Source organism: Stylophora pistillata, chromosome 11 (genome assembly GCF_964205215.1).
Source record: "Stylophora pistillata chromosome 11, jaStyPist1.2, whole genome shotgun sequence".
NCBI lineage: Eukaryota > Metazoa > Cnidaria > Anthozoa > Scleractinia > Pocilloporidae > Stylophora > Stylophora pistillata.
The window spans coordinates 4707821-4726338 of NC_142529.1; the positions used below are offsets into that span (position 1 = coordinate 4707821).

The window sequence follows — 18518 nt, forward strand, 5'->3', positions numbered from 1 at the left end:
CATGGGGATTTCAATATAATTATCCTCCTTCACTAATATATCAAGTAACAATTTGGGGAGATCTTTTTTGAAAGCTTTCTTTGGGAGATTGGTTATGTAGCTTGGTATCCCATTCCACAGTTTAACACCGAGCCGAGAAAAAGAATTATTTTGTATTTCAAGTCTAGAATATTTAACATAAAACTTGCCAGACGTAGAAGATCGTGTATTGTATGAGTGGATATAAGACGCTTCCTGAAATAAATCTAACCTGTTTGCTGGGGCTTTACCATTACCGATGTCGTGCATTAACGTTGATACGGACTCGTGGTAAAGAAAAGTTATTGGAAGCATGTTAGCTTCGAAAAAAAGAGAATTGCATGGTCATGCCATTCGGCAAAGTATAATAAACGAAGCACTCTTTTCTGAAGAATTAGTATTTTGTTAAGAAAAGTCTTGCATGCCTGATCCCAGGCAGCGAGATCATAAGTTAAATAAGGATATACTAATGACTTATAGATGTTCAGTAGTACAAGTCGAGGTACAAAATGGCGTAACTTTGCAATTAACCCGATAGTCTTACTAATTTTTGTTACAATGGAATCAATGTGATATTTCCACAAGATAGCAATAACTAAACATCGCGTTAAACAACGGGCGACGCTTTCGCTTTCGTATTTCCTCAAGACGTAAGCTTGGGATGCCTGTGACATAAGGAGAATTTAAAGCTGACGTTTTAAGCATTAGTCCCATGTTTCGCTCTGATTGGCGAAGGGCTAACGCTCGAAATGTCAGCTTTAAGAAACTCTTTACGATGGCCAATCTACCTTATCAACTCAGTTGATAAAACCAAATTATCTTGAAATACCCCTCTCCGACGCAGCACTACAGTTTCTTTAGAAAAATTTCCCCTTCATTCAGCTGTTGATGACAGTTTAAATAGATGAATGTTCTGTAGATAGCATTAACAGCTGTATTTACTCTAAAACGGTATCTACTGCGGCGTGTGTATATAGGTGTATATAGTTGTATCTACCACAGACAGTTTAGATGGCTGTATCAACTGCAGCTAATATAGATAGCTGTGTTTACTGTAAATAGTGTGGATAGTTGAATGAATATTGTGGATAGTTGAATGAATATTGTGGATAGTTGAATGAATATTGTGGATAGTTGAATGAATATTGTGGATAGTTGAATGAATATTGTGGATAGTTGAATGAATATTGTGGATAGTTGAATGAATATTGTGGATAGTTGAATGAATATTGTGGATAGTTGAATGAATATTGTGGATAGTTGAATGAATATTGTGGATAGTTGAATGAATATTGAACATGAGTATAAAAAAGTTCATACTTACACCGGAGCTTCACGGTAGACTTTAGGTTTCATATCAGGACACACAGACGAGATTGAGTGGCACAATTCAGCTAAAAAGGCGTCTGAAGCAAAGTTGTTGAGCAATTTTCCTTCAATACAATAAACCGATGGGACTGCAAGTCCTCGAAAGAAAGAGAACATGTCTTGACACAAACCCTGAAGACTAAAAAGATAAGATGGCAAATTATCAAATATTAAGATGTTACATTACTATTTAAATGGCAAAAGTTGGCCCACTGAAACATAACGCACAGATGTTAGATTAGGGGTCACGGTAACAAAAAGCTATATCACGTTTACCGAAAATTGAATCACGCTATACTGCGCACCGCGAAACTATACGCACGCATGAATCACGAGATCATTCGTTGATTTCCAGCGTTATTATTACGAAATGAGGTTTATAAACCCGGCAATAATGAACCCTCACTCTACGATGATGACGACTCAGAATCAATATAAGCACTAAGGCCTTCTTGGAAGTGAAAAACATAAAACCCATCCACACACTGTATTACAATAACGTGTAAACAGGTAATGAAAAACGGGGCTGAGTTGTTAGGGCGTTAACGTTTTTCTGGGATTAAAAGTTAACCTTGGCTTTAATTTCTCGTTTAGAAGAGTGCGTTAGAGCCAGGGCTTCGTTGGATCTTCTCTCAATATGACTCCAAACTAACTGAAAAAAAAATTCAAAAGAAAAAGGCCTTTCCAGAGTTTTTTAAGAAAATTAAAAATTTTCACCAACCACGGATTAGGTTAATCGTGTTTTGAACAACCTGGCCTTAGGGATTATCTTAATATACCACCAATTTCTCTTAATTAATCTCCAAAAGGCATATGGCAACAGGAAGCGAGAATTAATCAGGACATCTTAAAATGAACGGGATTAAATTAGAAAAGAAATCAGAGACGACTTAACAACCTTGGATGAAGTTCACCACGTTCTCCATTCTCAAACTGAATACGCCTTTTCTTCTTTTCTCTTTCTTTCCTCCTCACGGCCTCAGCATCCTGCCAGGTGCCTTGGACATCACTAGATTGTCCTCCGACGCTTGATGAATCCACTCCGCTGAAGGTAAAGCTCTTGGAGCCGCTGAGGGAACTCGCAGAGGATAAGCTTGAGGGTTTGTTTAGTTTCTCAGAGAGCTGTTCCTCCTTCTTTGAGAGGAACGCCGCATTTTCTGTGACTGGGGTACCGGGTTGCGAAGTAAATTTTTGAGACTCCTGGATTTCAGCCGCGGTGAAACTTTCAAATGTTGGTTCCATGTCAGACGAGTTGTCTGGTTTTTCCGACGCCTTTTTCAACCCTAGTTTGTCCTTGCCCTCAGATGTTACTTCGCCTCTTCTTGTCAACTCTGCAAGCACAAAAAATTAGCCTACTTTATACAATGAACCTACATAGTTTATCTGAAGGGTGTCTGTCTCACACCCCCAAAGTAATCACTGCGGCTGATCAGAATAGGCTAAAGACCACAAGAAGCCTGCGATAACCCAAAAGTAACACTTCCCATCGACCTCAAGCATTGTAAGACCCTACCTTTTGGATTTAACTCATCAGTTGACTCGGTAACGCCCTGGCTATCTGCCTTGTTTTCCTCGGCTGATACTTCTGTGACGTCTGCACCAAGTGAAGTTGAGTCCGTCTGGAAAACCTCATCCTCTTCTGTGCTTTGCCTTGATACAGCATTAGGAGTAGAAACACTCTGCCGTTGAGAGAGGAACGGATTCTGTGGGGACTTTCTTGTTGCCCCTGTGGAACCCGATGACAGGGTGCTCCCTGCAGACGGGCTTCGGCGATGACCTGAAACTGAGGCCCTCTTGTTTCGAAAGCTGGACTGGCTGCCAAAATCGAGTTGCCGCTTGGAAGGCGTGGCAGGCCTCTCAGGGAGGGACCCTAGATGAGTGGGAGCCTTAGGTAATATGGATGAGGGAGAGAGTGGCTCCGAGGAAGACCGAGCGCGTGTATTCGACGAAATCTGGTACAACTTTGGCACTTTGGATAAGGGCGCCGCCAAGAGATAGTACTCGGTTAAGAGGTCACAAAGAGCATGCCTTAAAGTGAGCTTTAGCTGACCAGCGAGTTGATTAAGGCCGATATCGCCACGCTCCCAGATTGCAAATTGCACCTTGATATCATCATCGGCTGAAAAGAAACAAGATAACCTAATCACATCACTTTTGAATAACCTCAAAATACTACAAGAAAGAGGCCTCCTCTTTTTTATTAAAACTGTGACATCACTCAATTAAAAGACGCAAATATATAAATGAATTAATAAATAAAAAACGAACTCAAACAAGTCCCTGTTTACATATCCTAAGAGATACAACAGTTTTCAGTTGAGTTAGAAAAAAGTGAAAATAAATACAACAACCAATCGGAGGGAAGGTTTACATCATCTTTAGCCAATTAGAACTCCAAATAAAAACAGGTGTACTGCATGAAAGGCGGGAAAACACGAGTGACCAAATCCTGATTCGTTTTAGTTTTGAATCTGAGAAGATGGCACGAGTTTTCTGGACCACTCGCTGAGAGAAGTCACGCAAAACCACGGCACTCCATTACCTACTGCTCTAAATAACTACCTAAGTGAAGTTCATCTGGACACGAAGACACCTCAGTCAAGTATTCAAAATAGTCGATCTCCCCAGCATACACACAAACTGACTTTCCACATGGAATGTAAATATATCCACCACGCCAGTTGAGAACGGACACGGATATACAAGCCAAGCCTGAAAATATAATAAACGGCGTGCAAATGGTCAGCGGAGTAAAATGGCATAACGATAGTTAAATTATCTTATGTCACCCTCGCTACTGATTATAGCCATGTCTACGTGTTTACGTATGGGTATGTTAGTAAACGACGTGAACGATCTCTGCAACCGACCACTCGCCTGAGTGTATAAGCGTCCCCCTGCGTGTGGACAAAAACTACCAATGCGTTTAAGAAGATTAACGTACACGTGTGGACATGGTCTGAAAAGAGAGAATTTTCTGGAAGGTATAGAGAGGTTTAAGAGCATTATGTCGTATAGATGCCTACGTCCGGAATGCGTTTTGATTGACATTAATTAATCATGGGAACACAGAAAAGAGAACTATATGGACAAATTTAAAACACAATTTACACTTGAGACCGCGCTGAAGGATTAATTACCACGAAATAAAATCCAAGTTATCAGAAGGGCCAATCAGAATGACTCACTCTCTTAAGGGCGGGAAAACACAAGTGATTTGACGCAACTGCTTTTAGTTTTGCACCTGGTGGGTTGTGAGACTGACGCAAGATTCTTTGTGATCACTTACGGGGCATAGTTACGTAAAACCCCTGAAGTCAAGGATTACTTTCGACATCAGTTGTACGTTACACTAAGACGTCTACAGCATAGTTATGTCAAACCTTTTCCTCCAGATGAATGCGGTCTGTTGTACAAGTAGATCTCTGGTTCCAATTTACGGCTTTCGCCACCGGCACTACCGGTAGCGTCCAACTTACTACCGCTCACGGCCTTGAAATGATGGCTGGGATCCGAGTCCATGTATCTTGGAGAATGTAGGAGCTGCAGTAGGTTTTGTCGCAAGTAGAAAACCAAAGGACAGAGGAAATTGACGTCCATTTTTGGAATTAGAAGAGTGAGAGTTGTTTTTGGTGGTTCACTTTGAGGCTGTATAAACTATACAAATGAAATATGTGGAAAGTTAGAGAAGCCTTCTCAAAATGTTTTGAACACAGTTCGTTGCAACAAGCATAATAACACTCAAAGTGATAAAAGCCCCAAAATGACATAAACTCTACGTTGCACCCTTTTTGACGAGTTTTGCTTCATCGCCGTTTATTTCATTAGTTTTGTTATACCAAAAACAGACTAATGACAATGATACATTGTGTAGGTGTACTTGAGACAAGAGGCTCATGTCGCCGGAGCTTGTCCCAGCTTTTGGATACGAAGTGACCAAGAGTGTTGATAACTATTTAAGGAGGCTATCTCATGTGTTTCCAAATTCTTGAAGAAACCAAGTCACAGTTAATGTATCCTTACAACAATCGGCTTGAACTTTTGATGTTTATCGTTTGTAATCCGTGTCAATCACCAGCACCACTCTCATTGCTTTTATATCTATCGTTCTTATATTAAACTTTTCTATCCTACGAAAGCTTACCCGAACATCTGCATACGTCAGTTTACAGTTTGGATTTCTAGCAAGAAGAACTGACAGCACTTCGACCATAGCATCATTAATTCTGTTTTGCAAAACTTCGACAAGGTCTTCAGTGATCTGTGGGCCCGGGTCGTCCACGCCGTATACATGAAGGGCTATACTTTTGTCTATGACGGGCTGTGCCGAATGAACACTGATTGCGTCTTGCTCTTGAGCCGTTGAAGGCTTCTTTGACTTCACTTCCTGTCACAAATAATGAAGATACAACTTAGTAAACATGACAAGCTGAAAGCTCTGGTCAGTAGCTTTTATTCAAATGGTCAACTGTCAATATACGCAGGTAAAATATCCGGGAGGGGTGTACATGGGTCAATTTCGCTGGGTAGTGGTCGCTGGCCGCTCAGAACCCCTACCCCATTATAGCCTAGTTAGAGAACAGTTATAGAACAATTATAGACCCCGTCCTAAGCAATCCCAACTTTCACAATTCTCTTACCTCCACAATCCCGAAATTCTGTGTCCCCATTCCTTGTACCTCTATAGCAACCCCATCAGAGTCAATTCAGTCGTGAAAATACGACCCCATCCCACGGCACATTCCCATTAGCCTATTACTAAGAGGTACGTGCCCCCCCCCCCCCCCGGGGATGTCTATGCAATGGTTTCACTCAAGGATGGAATTAACAATGTTACATTCTAAGCCAGCTGGGACTTTTTAACAACTTACAGCGTCTTCTTCCGTATCTCCCGGCTCTCTGTGTACGAGAGACCACTGTGATGACGTTCTTGAACCAGCCAGTGATGCAACTGATGACCCAGGCCGAGACTCGTCGTCATCATCTTCTTCTGAAGGACGAAGGTTAGAGGCAAATTGATTTGAACTCGAGCATAGAGACTCGAACAACCTGAAAGGTAAAAGAGAGAATGACATGAGCCAAAGGAAAGATTGTAAGTGTCTCAATACCTAAGTATCAGTCGTTCATTAAATCTTACATCAGTAATGTCTTCTTACCGAGGAATGCATTAGATGAAACATCTCTATGTCTACAATTAACCAGAAATTGGTTCATTTACTAACGCGCCTTTAAGGATGATTTTCGCTAGTTTTTACCAAACAATAGCTGCTAACAAAAGCCCCAGGACTACACGACTAGATGGCAATAAATAAAATTTTTTGAAAGTAAATTCGGGATTTATTTGGTGTTAATTTACTACGCTGTGACTGTAGAATATAAAATCGCGCTACCCTGAATTGCAAAAAATAAAAACAACTGTGAATTGGTCATTTATGTTTTTCCACGCTTCAAACCGGTTGTATCTGTTCACTTAAAGTTCTGATTGGCGTCTTCTGGTTTCTTGTGATTTGCCGTTGCGATTACATTGAAGTTGGTTTCACTACACTCGATCGAAAAGCGCATGCGCCCTAGGTAATTAATAATCATAATTTGGTTACTTCACCCACCTTAGTTAAGAGGAAAGTTTTGTCAACAAGAAACGGATTTCACATAAACAAAACTTCATCTAAAATTTTTTATTTAAACCTCAAAAGAGGAGAAAAAAAACTTTCATTACCTGAAGTAGAAGACAGAACCAGCGCTCTCTTTGTACACAAACATGTCCTTCCTATTCTTCACCTCAAACTTGTCCAATACACTTTTAATGACTTTCAACCCGCGGGACATTCCTGTTCGAGCCGAAGCTTCAAAGAGTCGCTGATGTACAGGTAAGTGCGTGTACCATTTACTATCACAGCCAAAGTGTCCGGGTTGGAAAAGAAACTGGACTGGAACAAACTTACTAGTGACACGACCTAGACAAAAAAATAATCAGGATTCTTTGTAATGTGATAGTATACTCTGAATACACCTCCTGAAACCCTTTCACCCTCACGAGTATGTTACAAAGTCACGTACTGGTAGCAGGGCTTATTATTAGATAGATTTGGCACCGCGTTTACGTGAAACAGCAAACGTCAACTTGTCCTTTCACGTTTCGTGTAAAATGTGAGAAGAGTGAAGAATGTGAGAAGAGACGAACTCTGCAAGAAAGTTTGGGGCGGTATCTGTGTGCCTGGGTCACGGCTGTACCACCTTATTCCACCAAAGCGCGCCGATTGCCACGTTTATGAGTTGCGCAACAAAAACCATGTATCACTCTTTAAATGCCGGACCGAAAGATTTAAAAAATCTTTCTTTCCAACAATGGCGTCTAACGCCCAGTTCTTGTAGTCAAGCAAACCTAAGCGTTTTTCATTGGTATGTAACTGCCGATTCTTGTAATTCCCAGTCCCTTTAGACTCTTAATTTTAAAGTCAAATGTAAGATTTTCGTATTTTTTAAATATTTAAAGTATACTTGTAAATTCACATGTATTTCACCACTTGGGTGCCATTTTTGAATACTTTTAATAAACCTTCTATCATCATCATCATCAAAATAGCGTGAACCTTGTTGCTTTAGCTTCGCGTGAGCTCACGTCGAGGTGGATTTAAAGGCGCCCTTGTATGACTTACACGGAACATTTTGGGTGCAGTTTTTTCGGATATTAACTTCTACTCTGTGAGAGGAAAAGTGAAGAAAATGTTACGTACACTGCAAACGCGAAGCAGGTTACTCTCACATAGAAACGGCAAAGCGCGAACGGCAAACGTGAAAAAATGGCGGGAAAAACTTGGTCACGTGGTCACACTTGCCATTCACGTTTCACGTAAACGCGGAGCTAAATCTCCCTATTCTATTGAATTCGTCGCCCTTGTGATCACGACTAACATGTATGAAATACAACATTCGTGGATGTGATGAGAAATGACGGATTGATCTCCTAAGATTGCCTGAGGTTAAGCTTTACACCATAATATCATTGCGCATATTCTCCATACTGCTCTCCAAACATTTCCTCAGGGGTAAACAAGAAGAAATTTTTCAAACAATCAAGAGCTTGTTTAGTTGATGATTATTTCCTTTATTCTCCTGACCTTAACTTGTGTTTCAGGGGTGATATTGTAAGGAGAATTTAGATGCTAGTCACTCTCAGAGGTCAAGGAGTTTAAGAATAAACGAAAACAAAGTGAAGCTTGGAAAACTTTGGGCTTCAACTTTGACGCGAGGGGCGAACATTGTACTTAATGTTCAGTCTAAAAATTTAAAATGTGTCTGAGCTGCAGTCATTGGCCTTGAGGCAAATGCACTATTCTTGACTAAGACCTTCATCCCAACTCAGAATATTAACGATCACTAACAAAGTGTCTTTCAAAATCTTTTCTCACCTTTGCTATCTCCTTTGGTCATATGAACACCCAGTGGGGAAACTGACATTTGGATTTCTTCATGTTTCCAAATGTCCTCGTCCGACTCAGGGAATAACATTGAATTGCACATCTTGGTCTCGTATAATTCATGCAGCAACATTCGCTATGGATAAAGGGAATGCATGTTTATTAGTAAACTCGGCTCTGGTTGATCTGCTCTATAATTTTGTTAGCATGAACACAAACATTCATCAGCATTGACCCATGCCTATGGTTTGGCTCGCTAACGGACTCTCTGCGTCTTGGTTAGAAGAGCCTCTGATCTGACTCTTAAGGAATCTGAAGATTCACTTTGTTCTTAGTCTCATACTCGCAACAATTATTTGGCAACTCTCTTCAAAACACAAAATTGTATGACGCCTGAAAAAACTGTGATGTGAAGGAAAAGTTGTAATGACGTTATATTTCCATATAATCGTGTATTTATGCTTAATCGTGTATTTATGCTTAATCGTGGGCATATTTGATTTAAAATTGTTTAAAAGGGTTGAAAGTCTTCCAAAGGATGTTTGTGGACTCCTCATGTATTAAACAAAAGTGTTCCTGATAGAGAGGAGTAGTTTTTTTTGCCACAAACAAATATGGCGTTCCGTAGTTATTACTTTCACATGTCACAATATACGCCAATAACTGCCTCTGAACCAATCGTCCACTGAGTGGAGTGCAATTTGGGCTGAAATCACACCTGTGATTTCAAAATCGAACGAGCGCGCAATTCGAGTTTGATTTGAAATCACAAGTATGATTTCAGACCAAAATTGCATGACACGAGGTTCAATTACCACTTTATTACATCCATTTTGAAATCGCCCAAATACAGGACTTGGTCCATTCAAATATTTTCTTGATGCAGTACTGAGCCGGTTTTTAAATAAAAGCAGAACCAGAAATGCTTTTACATCTTATTTTGTATGCAAAACAGAAAGACTTTGATGTGTCGAAAACTCAGTCAAGCGTAATATGATGCAATTTAGAGCAAAAAATGGTGCGATTCGTGAATAAATCGCACCAATTAGAGCCAATCAGATTACAGGGACCACCAGTGACTTCAAAATGGATGTAATAAATTATTTTACAGTCCTTCCTTATCGTGACCATTTATATTCCCACCTGATTGACAATGCGGCATTTTTCATGTACAGCATTTGTGACCATCTCAACCAGACCATTTGCTCTCGTAGCACAGAAAGACTTCGCATCATCTGACTCTCTGCGTTTGAAAAAAATAAGACACATTTATAATGTGTAGCTTTGGTTCACAGATAAATCCCAGAAACCCTTCTTTAGCTCATGCCAAAAATTTAATTTCTGTCAGCGTTGTGGACAGCTAAGACGAAAAAAAAAAAAAATGACCTTGAAATAACAAAATAATGCAAAAGTAATTTTCTCTATGAAGTTATGCCTGTAACATTTTGTCACAGTCAAATCCCCTTTCTCTGTTTTTGGCGCTGAAATAGGTTGGTACTGCAAAAACTGTTGTTTGTTAGCTATTTGTCATGATGTAGTGTAGGTATCCATCCACTCAATAGGAATCTACCATTATACGAGAAGCTGAGTCCTACACGCATTTCGATTGGTCTTTTATCATGATCTACTGTAGGACAGACGTATAGATGACGTCAAAATTGACAACATTTTGCTTTTTTAACAACAAAAAAAAATGTGAAGGTGTAGTCTGATCGTCCGGGTGAGTGTAGTCCTGAGAAGGACTGTTGTCGATGGTAGTGACTGACGTTTCGACAACCTGTGTGGAAGTCATCATCAGAGTCAAGTGAATGATTGTTGTCAGTAGAATGTTCTTATTCCAGTTCGTGTGAAAGGATCGGTTGGTTTTGCCGTGATGTTATTGGCTGTAAGACTCAAGTGACGTAAGTCGGTCGTGATTGGTCTGTTTCGATCAGTCGGAAACAAAAAAAAAACACACAAAAAAAAACACAAATAGATTCCGTGTTGTTCTGGGTCTGAACAGAAAAAGATCTATAGTAGAAGTCAAAATGTGATAAGAACATCAGTGATACACCCTGCTGCGAATCGTGTGCTACTTTTTTGTCCTTCCTGCCGTTTGACGTCATCTGAGAACTATCACTGAAAAGACGCACGGCAACGTGAAATAATTGTTTAATGGAGGAGAGAAGGAAAAAAAAAACTGTAAATGTGGGCGCACACTTTCCCTATATTCTAACACAGAACAATTTGACGTCAAAATGTACAAGGCATAGCAATCACGACTTCCCACCTTTGATGGAAGACGATATTCACTTCACTGTCCAATATTTTCATAACAAGCCAGAATTTTAGGCACAATTCCGCTGATGGAACAATCTGTTTATCCTGGCGTGGGGTACATGGACTGGGCGAGCAGCTGTCGTCCTCTTCCGCCTTTGTGTTACTTAAGTCAGCGGCACCAACGCCTTCACCTGGCATGATCAGCTTCTGTAGAGGGGTGCTACCAGCGGAAGAAGCGAATGAAGCGTCGTTGAGAGGGGTGGATGCATGAGTGCTACCTGGTTCTTCCTCTTCTTCGGAATGCTGCTTGCCTAGCTGGCCAAGATGCGGTGGTCTAGAGGGAGGGGTGTTCATTTCATTCTCTCTGAGATTATTTACCGCGACTTCTTCATGCTGACTGTTTGTTGAGTGTTTTCCAATGTAAATCGTTAACAGACCATCATTAGCTGAAGTATGGGATTCAGGGGTAGTTTGGACATCAAGTTGAGGTAAAGTTGTTTGGTCACCATTTTCACTATTTGATTCTGGGTTTGGTGTTGTCGCCTCTTCTTCCTGCTGTTTATCCAAATCATCTCCATTTTCTCCTAGAGTCAACGGCGACAAAGCTGCAACCTGTTTCTCTATAAAGCTTGTCAAATAGTAATATTTGTCAACGTTTTTCAGGACGTATTCTGGCAAGCTGATTCTCTCAAATTCTTTTACAAAGAGTTCTAAGCTTTGCTCAGCTCCAAAGACAAATTGCAGGCGAACGAGGCGAGAAATGCAGGAGGGATGGTCTTCTGATTGCTGAACATGCTGCTCGACTTTTTCCAGCATGGAGTTATTGACAGGTCCAATATGGCGGAGTTCTGAGACTATTTCATCTTGTATAAGCCAACGAATGGCCTCGCACGTGTTGTTCACTGCCTGGCGTTGAGAATTAACGAGACCATGAAGAGGATCCAAGCTTTCAATTCTGAAAAAAGCAATGTTTCCATTCAAATAAAACAGCTCAAGACACGATCAAGCCACGAGACTGATCCTCATATTAGCCTTACTCCTGAGGTAACCATATCTTATTAACCAAGCGCGAGGTCCGTACTGGGAGAATATTGGCCCGAGGTCTTGACAGTACGGACTGAGCGCAGCGAGGTCCGTACAAAAAAGACCGAGGGCCGATATCTTCCAGTACGGTCCCGAGCAAGCTTGGTTAACAAGAGATTTATTACACGACTGAAGTTCAAAGGGACACAAGTGCGGCATCATTCGGGACCATTTGGGACCATTTGGGTCAGTGCCCGGATCTAATACTTAGAGAATACTGGACCGGCAATAGAGCATTTTGATTGGTTGATTTTAGTTATTGGCCCTCTGACTGCCCGAGTCGTGTAATAAAGTATGAAAAACGAATGTTTTATCATGTCTGACCTTCTAGAGTCACTTTAAATTGTAGATTCGAGCTATAAACTGTACATCCCGATGTTACGTGGGAAAACGACTGGAAAGAGACTAGCAACAAGGCAGTTGAAAGGTCACAGTCTACAATCGATAAATGGTCTCTTCAATTGATAGACATCCCACATCGTGGGACAAACGATTAGTAGTTCATTTATGATTAGGAGCACAATGATCGAATACATCTTCAACAACTAGTACAACAATTTGGTTAATGGAAAGAAACTCCTTAAATTTGTTATTAAATAAGTTTATCTTGCGGGTCTTCCAAGCACTAGAAGTAAAATGAGCGAAATCAGAAGAGAACGTTGCCGTTTGCACAAACATGGCTTAAATGATATTTTATTGTTAACCCGCTGAAATGAACGCGGGCTCATCCTCACCTCTCCATATCGTGAGAAGTGGCTTTGGAGTCTTGCCGTCTGAAGTCAAAAACTCCTGATCTTTTATCCGAAGGAGAAACAGAGGCGGGCGAACTAGTGCTGGAAAAAGAATTGGAGCGTGCCTGGCTACAACGCACCGAAGACTTAAGAACAGAGTAGTCATGCTCAACTGGCAAGGTCAGACAGATAAGATCGAGAGTTATGCGAATGGATGGACTGAAGGGGTCCAGACACTCATCATCATCTTCAAACTTGCGGATGATTTCTCCTGTGAAGAAACAACATTTAATGGAGAGAAATGTATGAATGGGGAGAGTTCAAGAGAAGCTGCGGATCTGCCTCGGTGGGGAGTGTTGCAAGTATTGCCTACCGAAAAGAGTTTGCAAAACTGATGTTGCGAGCGTTAGTCCTTCCTCAGAAAATAACACTGGGCTGATTTGAAGGGCGTATGACTTCGCCCTGACGAAGGACCAATGCTCAAAACGTCAGATATAGAAACTTTTTTACGATACCAAATTTACATTATCAACTCAGTTAATAAAAACCAATAACGGGGAGAGCTTTAAGTACAACTTAAACTTATTGTAAATAGTTTGCATCACCTCATTCAAATAAAAAACATCACTGCAAATTAAAAAAAACTACTTCAAGGTTTGTCATTTACAATGAAAGTTCAATCAAGTAGGAGTTAGAAATCAATTTAAGGGACAGATACTTTTAATATGGGTGGAGTGGGAGGTGCCCGTTATCAAAGAAAGGTATCCCCCTCTCTCTCCCCCCCCCCCCCCCATCCCACTAACTCCCCCTTGGAGATGCAGAATACGATAAGGGCTCGTTCTAAATTCCGATGAAATGGTGCCACATTGTATTTCTCAACTCCAGCTGTCTTTCAGGAGCAAATTTTCATCAAAGTAAGTAGCACAAAGTGACGTTTTGTTCTTACCGAGACACACAGGTAATGTGTTTATAGAAACAGGCGTCATTGGCTGTCCATGGCTTCTCGTATCCTTCAGTGAACATGTCAGCTGTAGGAAGAACGGTATCTTCATCTCCTTTACAAAATCAACATCCCCCTCACATTCGCTATCACTTGCTTGACTTTCATAGTCAGGCATATCCTCTACCTCATCCTGTTGAACTGTTCCCTCGTCCTCCATGAAGATGTTATCATCATCATCATCATCATCAAAGGCATCCGAATCCACGTCGCTGTCTCTTTCCTTGAAATCGTCCTCTGCAACTTGGTCTACTTCAAAGGGTTCAAACTCGGAGAACGACTCTGGAACAGACTGAAAAGTTAAAGAAAAGAGATGGAAAGATGTCATTCGTCTAGTCAAGGATCATTTACTTCACACTATTTACATAAAATTAACATAGATAGAAAAGTAAAATTGTAACAAATGATTACAGAATAAAATAAATAAAGTACATATTATAAAAATGTGTAATTTGGTTATATCAACTAAGTTGAAATTGTAAATTGGCCACCGTAACGAATAAAAAAGCTGACGTTTCAAGCGTTAGCCCTTCGTCATTCGCTATGACGAAGGGCTACCGCTCGAAACGTCAGCTTTTTTATTCGTTACGGTGGCCAATTTACAATTTCAACTTAGCTGATATAACCAAATTACCTTGTTATCCCACCGACGCAGCACCACAGTTTCTTTAGAAACTTTCAGCCTTTATAAAAATGTGTGTCACAAACGCGCAAGGGAAGTGTTCACACTGTACCTTTCTCGGGCCCTCAGACAGCTGTGGACAGTAAAAGAAGTATTCTCGGCTTGGCGGAACTGCTTTGAAGTATCTTCCCAGTATTGAAAAAAACTTCCCAGTAATGGACTTATGCAGACCATTTACAGATTCACATTGTCCAACCAGAGATTCTTTAAGATCCCTCACTCTTTCTTCTGATGATTCTGACGGTAACCAAATTGGAACAGACAGAAGATCCTCGTCGATTGTTGTCTCAAAAAAGGCCTCCCTGGTTTTGTTACTCTTTACATAATGTCCGCATAGAGTGTGAATGAACTCTGTGATGTCTACTTCAAGGAAGTTCTCTTCACAGGCATCAACTGCAGACTGGACATCTCGCATGCTCACCTGCTGGCCCTGTTGCAGACTTAAAAATGTCGACGTAACAAAACTTCGGAAAAATAAATCATGCACTGCACTGCAGTGGAGCAGAAGGTCTTTCGAGGGGCCAAACTTTCCTTTCGATCGCCCCTCTAATGATCTTGGAACCTCGTCCAAACTGAATGGATCCGCAAAAATATGAGCCGCAAACTGCGTAAAATCTTGAAATATGTCTTCGCGCTTCTCCTCTGACGTTCTCTCTGTATCGGAATTGGCATCAGGTATTGCTACGAGGGCTGACATCGGGCAGTCATAGCAATATATTGGTATATCAAAACTAAAAGAATCACTTTCTTGACCAAAGCCTCTGTCGTAAAAAACAGGCTCTTTGTTGATAGACGTGGAATTTTCTTGAAATGTTACGCTTCTTTTTTCATCTCCATTATTGACTGGCATTTCTGAATTCCCATTCAAGACGGGTGAATTTCTTGTTTTCTGGGAGAAGACAAATGGACCTTCGTCCTTTTCCGCAGTAGGTGTTGGCGTCAGGCTTTGGTCTACAAACAACAAACATTCTATATTCTTATAGAACTATTTACAGCACTTTTTGCGGCGACCGATGTTCGTCTCGCATTTCAAGGAAAGTGCATGAACTCTACAATAATAACGTGGAGAGTCCCTTAGTTATAGAACTAGAGGAACTTATAACCTTAGAACCTTCGCACAAAAAGAAATATTGCAATACTTTCTTTCTTCATACCACCCATAGAATATAATTATGATAGCTGATATCAACCCTTTCAAGATCTAAAATCTACCCTCTATATTGTCTGCCACGTATTTTTTCATAATTTCAATTGTTAGTATATTTAATCAAGCAATATTCCCTGACTGATTTTTTCTTTATTCTTGTTTCCCCCTTTCGTAAAAATCTACTGATCTTGTGAGGAATAATTCTCTTTCGTTCACTCCCGGGAGAGAAAGGACAAGTTTCCCGAACAAATTTTCATTCAACTTCCTTCTGATATTAACCCAACGAAAACGTCAAACAAACCTTCCAGAGATCCTTGTGATAACAAAGGAACACTTAGCTTTTGCGGTTCACATGTACCATAAGGACTTCTTTCATCTGTGGCTCCTTTATGCTCCGCTTCTGATGCACTGTGTGAGCTACTTGAGTTGTTCCTGACACTAGAGCTCCTGCTCCGCTGGCGCCTTCCCATGAGCCTTATGTGCTTAAAGCTTGCTGGTAGAAATGTGAGTATGATTCGACCACCTCCAAGAGCTGTCACGGCACGAATGAAACATCTCCATTTCATTGAAGAAGTGCTTTTGTTTTTGGACTTTTTCTCTTTACTATCCTGTGTGGTATCGCCAGAATCTTTACGTTGCCACAGTCCCTCGGGGAACGGAAGGGGAACATCATACCTCGGCCGAGTGAGAATGTGCTGCGTGAAACGATTCCAGTCATCGTCACTTAGTATAACTTCACGATCGTTCAAACGCTCCATGTTTTCTATCAAAAGCTTGAAAAAGTTCTCGTTGGGCAAAACGTTGAGGTCATCCGAGGCTAGAAACAAGAAAAACACGACGTAAACAAAACAAAGATAAAAGAATTTTTGATCCTCTATAGTCTAAGAGTACGTGATAGTATTACCACGGCGAAGGGTATGACGGGAAGGAAGAGGACAAATGCGCCACTCTCGCGCGCTTCCCGCGTCAACATTTCAAAGAAGAGAGAGGACGTTGGCCTAAATGTATATTAAATTCAGTGGCTTCAAATATGACAATAGCTCTGTGTTCAATTCCCAAATAAATACTACAATCACTGTTACCGGAGGGAAAATTTCTAAAGAAACTGTATGGCTGCGTCGTTAGGGGTATTACAAGATAACTTGGTGTTATCAATTGGGTTGGTAATGGGAATTGGCCACCTTCTGAGATAGTTGTAAAGCTGGCGTTTCGAGCGTTAGCCTTTCGTCAGAGCTCGGAAAGTCAACATTTGAAAAACGAAACGTCAGCATTTGAAAAACTCTATGTGCTGGCCAATTTATATAACCACTGTTAACCACGTACGAATTACCTTGAGAAGAAGTCTCAATCAGAGAAGAAAACACCATCTCCACCTGTCGAGTTTTGGGCAACAGATCAATGATGTCAAATGGAAACGGCGGCTGCTCTACTATCCAATTACTTTTGGACAGTATAGAACTTTCTTCCGGCGCTTGGAGAGGTCTGTGAGGGGTAGTGACAGTTTTGTCATCGCACATACTCACCAGATGATCGTAAGTGAGCAGTGCCGACACGTGCTTTACATCAGCTTGATAAATCTAACAACAATAAATAAATAATACATACCAGATTAATCGGTAGGATTAACATTGCCTGAAGCTGAAGTTGAAGTTGCAAGACGATTCGTAAGTACCAAATGGCCTGTCGCTGCACTTTCTTGGACCATTTTTAATTTCGTGTCGAAAGCATCCGGGATTCTTTGGTTTTGCTTTACTTCGCTGTGTGATTGGTTGAAAAAAGCCATCGCAAAGAGTACCATATAACTCCATTCATTATGCATTCCACTTCTTTGTCCTTCACGACAAAACTTTAAAAACGAAGTCTACTAGTTTGAATGCATAATTAATGTATGGGGTTATATGGTTCTCTTGCCAAAGCCATCTTCTCAACCAATCAAATTAAAAAATAACTTGACCAATCACGATTTACTCAGTTTGCTCCTATTTTTTAGGATCAATGTCAGTAGCTGAACAACTGCGCATGTATCCCTCCCTAACCCACCAATAGTAAACTGTTGGGGGAGGGGTAGGAGCGCGTATTCATCAGTTCCCCAAGATATTTCCTTGTGTTTGATTTTGAACTTACTGCATCTGGAATTTGATCGTACTGAAGTCCTTCCAGGTACTTCAACTCCGTTTTCAAATCGGTCAAGCAGCCAAACTGAGGCTCAGCCCATACCTCTGTGACCATGTTAAACTTGCGTCCAGTCTTTCCTACGGACGCCCAGTCATGGACGGACTCTTCACGCCGCTCTGACTCAGAAGACTGGGGATATGGTGGGAAGAGCACATATTGAATGACACAGGAATACAGTTGGTCACTGTCTTGTGTGTGATCCTTAAAGAGAAAATAAACACCCGAGCATTAAGTTCAGTTTTTGTGGTCTTAGAATAAGTACAAGCACGTTAATATTCCATTTGTAATCAACACTATTACAAAATTCTCGAACTTGATTGGTTAAAACCAGCGCAATTTAAGCACTTATAGAGAAATATATGCATCATGCTTGTAATTGGATAACGTGCGTATCATGCTTGTGTAATATGACAGTATGCATCAAGTGCGCGCAATGTTGTCGCGAATTTCGCCGAGTTTACTGTTGTTTTTATACGAAAACGAATGACAGATGGCTAGTTTTTCCTAAAATGTTTTCACAGTGTTGATAAATTGGTAACAGGACTTCGCGTCGTCCAATTCTGTCTGTAATTATACTCGACATCAAAATTCGGACTCGCGCTTAGCGCTTGTTCGACTTTGTCAATCACTCGCATGC

General features: G+C 40.8%; 1 protein-coding gene across 5 annotated transcripts in view; it reads right to left on the reverse strand.

The window, feature by feature from the left end:
• LOC111323959 (KICSTOR complex protein SZT2) overlaps positions 1-18518 on the reverse strand; it is a 51645-nt gene that overhangs the window by 15200 nt on the left and 17927 nt on the right. For 4 of the 5 annotated variants that reach the window (XM_088739257.1, XM_088739259.1, XM_088739261.1 and 1 more), the window contains 17 exons: positions 17831-18082; positions 17037-17283; positions 16008-16523; positions 14612-15510; positions 13824-14169; positions 12881-13148; positions 11074-12018; positions 9948-10047; positions 8796-8940; positions 7103-7340; positions 6258-6435; positions 5531-5773; positions 4770-5043; positions 3949-4098; positions 2900-3505; positions 2285-2717; positions 1343-1525 (listed from right to left, as the gene is read on the reverse strand). In XM_088739257.1, the coding sequence (XP_088595383.1) occupies positions 1343-1525; positions 2285-2717; positions 2900-3505; positions 3949-4098; positions 4770-5043; positions 5531-5773; positions 6258-6435; positions 7103-7340; positions 8796-8940; positions 9948-10047; positions 11074-12018; positions 12881-13148; positions 13824-14169; positions 14612-15510; positions 16008-16523; positions 17037-17283; positions 17831-18082 (6023 nt within the window). The remainder of the gene's footprint in view (positions 1-1342; positions 1526-2284; positions 2718-2899; positions 3506-3948; positions 4099-4769; positions 5044-5530; positions 5774-6257; positions 6436-7102; positions 7341-8795; positions 8941-9947; positions 10048-11073; positions 12019-12880; positions 13149-13823; positions 14170-14611; positions 15511-16007; positions 16524-17036; positions 17284-17830; positions 18083-18518) is intronic. The other variant, XM_088739258.1, reaches the window with a different exon arrangement.